At 37.8% G+C, this 8,421-nt stretch overlaps 1 protein-coding gene across 1 annotated transcript; it reads right to left on the reverse strand.

The window, feature by feature from the left end:
• Nucleotides 1-2,092: 2,092 nt before the first annotated feature.
• Nucleotides 2,093-4,346, reverse strand: LOC140933778 (uncharacterized). The gene is made up of 2 exons (XM_073383418.1): nt 3,885-4,346; nt 2,093-3,782 (listed from the first exon to the last, which is right to left on the reverse strand). The coding sequence occupies exons 1-2, from the start codon at nt 4,150-4,152 to the stop codon at nt 3,403-3,405; spliced, it is 648 nt and encodes a 215-aa protein (XP_073239519.1). The 5' UTR covers nt 4,153-4,346; the 3' UTR covers nt 2,093-3,402.
• Between the last annotated feature and the right edge of the window lie 4,075 nt (nt 4,347-8,421).

An 8,421-nucleotide genomic window follows, 5' to 3' on the forward strand; every position in this document is an offset into this window, starting at 1 on the left:
GTCAATTGAGCTGCAGCGATTAAGAAGAAATCGATCCTACTCATGCTCAATTAGGGCTTTATCAGCAAAACCGACCAAGTCAATAAAGAAGAAAGAATTGTTTGTTATGGCTTTTCATTGGTCGTTAATCCGATTGTCAAAATTTTTAATTACCGCTATCTGAGCCCAAATCGCTTTGCTTAATAGATAAACGCGCAATTGTTCACACGGAGCAGCTCAAGTCTCTTGAGTGTTTGAATTTTGGGAGCTTTTTAACGTGAATTTAGTCCCCGGAGGCGGTCTGTTGATGGCTTTCTCACCAGAAGATAAACATTAAGTGATTTTCAAAGCGCCTCAGTTAAACGTTAGGTGTAATGTTTCTCACATTTGTTTATCTTTGTGATCAACGCTTTGTTTGAAGTTAAGCCAACTCAAAGAAGCCGCTAAATGGCTTAACACAATAGCTCCACTGGAGACGAAAGATTATATATTTTATTAATCGATTGCACATGGTTGAAATTGCTTGAGAAGCAGCAGTTTGTAGTTGAAGTAAAAAGCATTTAAAATGGCGAGGGAAGGTGACCTTGTCCCTTATTAAATTTTTGACGACACGTTTTCTTGCAAACACACTATGAACTGTGATATGCTAGCTCAATTAACCCGACTTCTGCCCACAAAAATAGTGGGTGGTATAAAATCTATCAGATAAAACACTTTTAACAGCTCACAAGTCTGTCACGATACATCGACTCACTTTAGGCATTTTTCTGGCGCAAATTTATTATTTGATGAAATTGTTTTGGGCATATCCGACATTTTGCAAAAGTAATCCGAGGGATCTCAGTTCGCGGTCCATTAACTATAATTCAATTGCAGCAAATCGTTTGCCCAACCGCGTATACCGTTTAAGCATTTTAACTACAAATTTTTAGATAAAATACGGCAATACGTTGTCTCCTGCTTGACATAGCTACTAAAAGTGTTTGTTTAATTTTGTAAATGGACAGAGCAAATTGTTTGAAAGAGTCCATTAGTATGTTCGAAGTACATATGTCCGAGCACATCACCAATCGACAAACAAAAGAAATCATCGAACTGGTTGGAAGACCTTTTATCGACAGAGTACAAGAGTGTTAGTCTTGTGACAATTAACGAGCCTTGCTCGTTTCTTCGTTCTACTGAAACCATTAACATGTAAGATTCAAGAACGATGTAAAAAGGTTTATTTTTACAATATTACCTTTCATTTTCCACTCTTCCGGTTCTTAACCATTCTTTGTTAACTTATTTTTCAAGAGATGTTACAACACGTCTTTCAACCGGATTCATTACTGACTCTTCACAGTTTAGCTTTCCTTCAAATTTAATGTCTTTTAGTCAACTCGATGGCAGGCTGTCATTCATTGTCTTCATCTTACAAATAATTTGGAGTCCCATAAGCGATTTTCTCAACGCGTCTCAATTACTTATTCGAAACCAAAAGCTCTCGAAATAGAACTTGAAAACTCACTAGTCAAATACGTTTTTCTTTAACTTGATTTTGACAAACATGAACAATTTGAAATAATGATTATCAGGTTTCAGTTATTAGTCGAGTTAGTGATCTGGCCCATTTCTTGATTCATCAATTCTCAGAAATCTTTTCTACTTCGCCTAATTTAAAAATTTGACTTGAGGTTGGAAAAGGTTAATTAAGACACAATGAAATTTTAGTGTTTACTTTGAAAAATGATGAAATTGCTTTTAAAAATCAGCGACCATTTAGACCATCAAGTTCGCCGAGTTTCATGTAAATAGAAATACAACGCAGCTTTCTTTTCGGAAACCGTTTATGCAAATAGTATGCAAACTTCCCTTTCGGAACTTAAGTATTTTTTAAGTCTCCTTTACAACAAAAGGCGTGTGGTTTCCTTAAAACTTGCGGTTACGTGTAGCGCTAATAGGACACAAGTAGTGTGAGCTTACATTCATGTACGTTATTTTAAAGAAATGCATAACAGCTAGCCAGATCATGCCTGAAGACACCACTTTGGGGTTCCAGTTGTTCAATTTAACACAGCCCATACTAGAAATTACATGCAAACGCGTTTAAATTGAACGGAACAAGACGGAGTTCAACTTTCAAATCATCGTTCTCAAGCCGTGCACTTATAAAAGACTGATTACAATGCTCCATGTTCGAAAGAAACCACACATAAATAAAAACAGTTAATAGCACTGTGAAACCCTAAAAGGCCGCAAGCTAAATTATTTTCAAATAATAATGAAGCCCATTTGTTTACAATTAACTCTATCTGCTGTTTATGAAACAGGCACAAAGTTCTAATTTAGATTGGAAGCAACTTTTTATATCACTTGATAGTTTTTATGTGTTAGTAATACCCCTGCACTGACTTTGACTATAGAAAATTCCACCTATTATTAAATCATGAAAATTTGAACTCAAAACAAAGGGAAGACAATTCTATAAAACAAAGGCATCAATTCGAATAGTAGTAAAAGATATGGCTCCGAACAGATGGTCGCAAATTGAAAATATTTACTGTGTTAAGTGAACATATGTCGATCGAACTGCGAGTGGTGTAGTGAAGACGTCAGGAATAATTAAGACCACTACTAGTTGACTCTATATAACGTCTTTTCGGTTGGTAAAACTTGCCGTAGAATTTAATTGTCTCGCATATGAGGTCAGCTTTAACCAGTACTAAATACCAATATAATTTGGACATTTCACTGAGCTGTAAGTCTGGTGTCTTGTGATTGTGGTAACTATTTCGCGGACTCAGCCGTAAAAGGGTCTCGGAACTGTTAGATGTTTGAAATATTTTCTGTAAATAGCTGGTTACTTCAGTTAATTGCCAACTACTGTGGCATAAAATTACTTTTATGATAGATTATCCTAGGAAATAACTACAGTCTTAGCGATTTAGTTTATAACTGGATCCGCCTGTCTTAGCGGCATTCTCCACTTCAATGAACTATCTTCAGCTAGCTAAAAAGTCCAAAACAAATACACCTCACGATGCGCGTGCGAACAAGTGGAGTTCATTTAAAGGGAGGTTTGTTTCTCAATTGCTTCCTGTCTGGGGCCATTTATTTTAGCTCCCAGCTCAAGAACCTTTACAATAGTTATTAAAGATTTGTCTATTGTTCAGAGATATGGTAGACCAGCAATTTCAAGACAATTCAAGGATTTTACCACCGTTTAGGAGCTCGTTAATAGTTTTCTTAATTTATGTAAGAACAAAACTATTGTATAGATAATTGTCATAATTCTCGTAGGATGAAAAAATGCAATTAAACCAATCATAGAACTCCGTACAATATTACTTTTGCTCTCAAGTCCGTAGAGTGACAAAAAATGGTCAAATTTTGAAGCTGTGAGTTTATGTGTGTAAAATAAATAATCGGAAGAAGACTCCGCTAACCGCTCTCATCCAAGTCCGAACTTTTATCGTCATTGTCGACACAAATTTCCGACGATACACTATCTTTGTTGTCTGAATTGTCGCTTTGTGAATCCCTTTCGTTCTCATTGTTGTCTTCGCATATCTTCTCCTGCTTTTTCCACTTCGTTCTCCTGTTTTGAAACCAAATTTTGACTTGCGTTTCAGTTACATTAAGCAGAGAGGCCATATCGCTGCGCTCGGTGGCAGTCAGATATTTCTTCTCTTTGAATTGCTTTTCTAACTCGAAAATTTGTCTTCCCGTGAACGTTGTTCGAGCTTTTTTCTTTCTGACTTTTTCTCTACCAGCTTTCCCTTTAAGTCTCTTGAGTTCCTTGGAATGAACTGTCGAAGACTCTATAAAGAGGAAGCAAGCGGAGAACCGTTTAGAAAATTGATCAGCATCGATTAACCCGCCACAAATTTCCGAGCCCATTAACGGAGCATGAAGACACCTACCTTTCGTATCTGATTTTGATTGCACCCGAATTTCCTTTTCCCTGCTATCGGGTGCCGAATCATTCAGCTCGTTGTATTTTTGTTTCACTTCTCTCTCTTTAACTCGACGCAATTTACCAGGCGGTTGTTCTTGTCGAGGGCAAGCGACTGTTGAGCTGTTCGGTTGGTGCCCCGAATGAAGCCCAAGTATGTTGGCCACAAAGTGTGGGGTAGGTTGCTTTGGAGAGCTGTTGTAAATATGTTGATGCCAAGTTCCAACAGAAGCCATGCTTCACAACTCTGGCGGTGGTTTAAGTGCTTTAATATCCGGATGAAATCGCGCTTGAATGCAGTCAAGTGATGTTATAACTTGTGGCAGCTTGAAACAATTGTCGCAAAACTGCTGAAGTTATCTGACAGGTTTAGGACAAAACAGACCATGAAAGGACTACCGCCTGTGTGAGTATGACATATCATATAAAATCAATAAGGCGATTGAATTGATGATAAAGGCAATTAGCAAAATTTGCTGACAAATACAGGCGTCATTTTAACTTCTAAAACCACTTTCTATTGGTTCTCACGATAAACGATATTTCATTGCACTTAGTCATTGGTTCGTGAGCTAGATGGACCCAGCGGCCATTTACAAGGATGTTTAATCGCTAATTTGGATAATTTTCATGTCAATCAAATTCCTGTGTTTTTAAACATAGCTTGCTCGAACCAGAAGCTTAATTGATAATGGGCAAGATTTCCCAGATGTTGGATTTAGACAAGTTCTAGGCTTATCAGAGGCGTGTTGTCAAGGCTAGGCCTTAATAGATTTGTTCTCGCAGTCTAGGAGATCTGACAAATCATTCCGGAGCGAAATGTTTTGCGTTGAGTTTTGTCACCTCACAAACATCTGGTAAAATGATCAACAGCATTTTTCGCTAATGTGTTTCATATTGGCGACAAATTTAAGGAAAGGAATTTACTTCTTGTTGTTCAGCGATCTTCAACGCATCGAAACTGAACTTCGTCGTTCGTTGCAAGATTAAATAAATCCCTTCCGACAAGATTCGTATTCAAAATAATTTAGGGCGTTAAAAATCCAAAGCCTTTTCAATGTCTCAGTTGGTCAAAGCCTAGGATTATCTATTTATAAGCGTTGCTTAACGGACCAAGGGGAAATAAAATTACGAAGGTGTGAAAGTGGCGTTAAATTTCGCACCTCAACGATTGCCCAAGTTGTTTTTTATGAGGGTTTGATGTTTACATGGAAATTCACTTTACATTCTATCTCTTGTTTTATCAGCGGCCCTTTGCTGAACTCAAAATTCCGAACATATAAAATGACAAGGGAAAATATGGAAATGCCTATTAACGCTGTAACATATGCTGTGGACGCTGATGTGAAATACAGCAGTCATTAGAGAACACAGCATAAACCACGAAATTGATAACCTTTTGAAAGCATCCACCTTTGTTCTTTCAGTCTGTTTGCATGCTCATGATTATTTCTACTACTTCTTTTCCAAACCAGTTGCAATATATTCACAGTCGAGCATGGCTTTCCAACCCAGAATGATTTTATAATTGCATATTAAAGTTTTTGTCATTTTTTTGGAGTGGCTCAGTTGTCTTGGTAGTTACTTTGCTTATTAATCTTTCATAGAAAACACCTCATTCAATCTTTTCGTGTCAGTGTTGCGTTTGCACAAGCCTCTGTTACCAGGCGAGGGCGATATGTTAACTTCTAACATTCAAATTTTGTTAACTTTTGAGCTTCGATTCTAAAGTGTTAAAATATTAAGTCGCACTGAAATCTGCAGATACATCACAGATTTTAGATTTTCATTTTAAAATGGAGACTCCAATTACGGAAACAGCAATACTCTAGTTTCAGTATTATATATATTGCTGCACACGACGTAATCAACTACAAGGTTTTCTGGCCTTCGAAGATTTAGACGGACTTAAACCTTTCTTGTAATAGTGATAAAGGGTGGTAGTGTAACTTACGAGCCGGCGGGTTAAGTTCCAGTCCACAGTTAAAGCGTCAGTGCAACTTAAGAACTTATTAGGGAGTTTAAACAAACCGACGGGGACGGGAACGGGAACGGGAACGAAAACAACAACTTCCCTTTCTGCAACGCAACGGGCATCACATTTTTTAGTACAATTCTTCGCCGTCACTGGACTAAAACGTGAAACTTTCCAACCTGACGTTTTATAGAGGACTTAAAGACCTTAAAGACTCGACGATAAATCAGTCTTCTTTCTTTGAAACTTTGATGCCTGCCTGAAAATTCAACTCCAGGAAAATCAGCCAACAATTGACCTATTCAGCCAGTTGAGATAACCGTCACAATAAATGACGTTTTCGATGCTATCCCCGTCCTGGCTGCTTAAACTTCCTACTGTCGGTCGCTCCAGCTAAATCTCCCAGGGGTAATGGTTGTATCTGTGCTCCGTGGAACGTTTGACCCCTGAGTCAAAGAAAGAATCATGACTCATTAACAGCATATATTATTTTTGGAGCATCAATTTAGTCGCTTTTAATCAATTAACAGTATTCGTTACTCGAGGAAGACACAAGACTGCCCGACTCTCCAGTGTACTCTTGAGAAAGCACAGACTAAGTTTAAATGGCTGAGAATTGAAGCGCCTAAGGGCAGATCTCATTTAGCGAGCCCATGATTGTCATACGTGGTGTTACGTCAAGTCTTGAACTCTTTTATTTCAGTTGAGACAGAAAATGTAATGAAATAGCCCTCCTCGTGCCTATTCTCGTACATGCAGTATTGACACTATTCTCCACTGCACCCCGAAAGCTAAATTGCTGGTTCCCGGCCCTAAATTAAGAAACGTTATGTTTTTATCTATCTACAGACACGGAAAGTATCGACTGCCCCTGAGACTGGCCGCCCCTGGTGAAAATGAGAACTCCAGAACTGAAGAATGCACCGTATTCCCAAAGGAGGTCTTTAGAAATTAAGCACTGCATTGAGCGAATATTCATTTGGTTGTTTTCGGTCAATTAACTGTCTCCGTGGCTCGAGGGAAAGACGAGACACGAGTAGCGGTACAAAGTGGCAGTTGCGCCTTTCTCCTGTTTACTGAGAAAGCACAGACTAATTATATATATAAACGTTGTGAAGGGCTGAAGGGCGTAAGCCAGGGGCAGATCATCATTGAGCGCGCCCATGATTATCACCAGATACTTGTCAAGTCTTGAACTATTTTACTTTAATTGAGCCAGAAAATGTCATGAAATGTGGTGCAAATGTCTTCCTCTCGGTAGCCAATAGTACTCACCCTCCCTGACCACAATAATTTTAACAGTGATCCGCCTTATGATTTCAGTCTCTAAATTAAAGAAATTACCGAATTTTTTTTAAATATAACACTCCCTTTATATTTCTATGCACGAAAGAAGCAAAATTCAGCTTTTTACAACTTCAGAATATGCCGGGTTTTCTACACAGAACTATAATTATCTCCCTCTACAACTTTTTTGAACAAGTACCTGATAGAATGACAGTTCAGTGGTTTTATCTACGGAGAGAGAAAGATCACGCTGACCTGAGATCGCCCAAATTAGTTATATAACTAGGTCATGTAACTGGCTCTTATTCTTGCAGAATTTTTGTAGCTATTGTTATTGTGAGAATGAAATATTGATTTTATGCAAGACAAAAGAAAAGGCTAGCGTTGGGTTTATTTTTCGGGGGGGGGGGGCGGGTTGGGGTTACCCTTTTTTTTTATAAATATGCAATTCATGTACCCTTACTAAAACTGTACAAAATTGACACCTATTTTAGTTCATGGGATAAATCAAGATGATGAAATTCCACACCACTAGTCTACTCAAAAAAGACAAAAACAACTATAGCTGTTAATTAGTTCATTCATTTATTCTCACAGTTCGATCTATGGATCATTTAGTCGATCACCTGGTTAATTTCACCGATTCTTAACACTGAACGATAAAGGTATTGACATCGTTTAATTTCAGAGTTCAATTCATAGCATTATGAAATTTAAATGTCAGAGAGATAATGTCGTTGCAGCGAGTGACTGGTTTTAGGTGGTGGTCATATCACGGAACAAGACTGAAATCGGCAAATTTAGGAATTGAATGCAACGAACCTTTCTCTCAGCAAACCTTGAGTTTTCAACTCCGGAACGAGCCTAACACATAAAAACGTAAACGTATTCCTTTCTGGACTAAGACATAACCCTATTATTTGTACCCGAATTAATCGAAATGTTTTATAAAAATGACTTGACAATGACTCTTAAATTAAATAGGATCATTGGTTTACCAAACAACTCCTTGATAATTCTGAAATTTTTAAACAGTCGTTAAATCTTTCCCTTACGCATTTAAGGGCTCAAAGTGCCTGTTATGAATAATTAAAAGAAGGGGATTTGAGCCCCGTAATGCTTAAGGAAATAGTTCACGACAGTTGAAAATTTCGAAATTTACAATGATTTGTATCGAAAACCATTCAAGCATGACTGGGTGGCAAAAGTTGTTTTTCTCATGCAAATCCTTCTAATTTTCGGC

The sequence above is a fragment of the Porites lutea genome, chromosome 4, assembly GCF_958299795.1.
Source record: "Porites lutea chromosome 4, jaPorLute2.1, whole genome shotgun sequence".
In the NCBI taxonomy this organism is placed as follows: Eukaryota; Metazoa; Cnidaria; class Anthozoa; order Scleractinia; family Poritidae; genus Porites; species Porites lutea.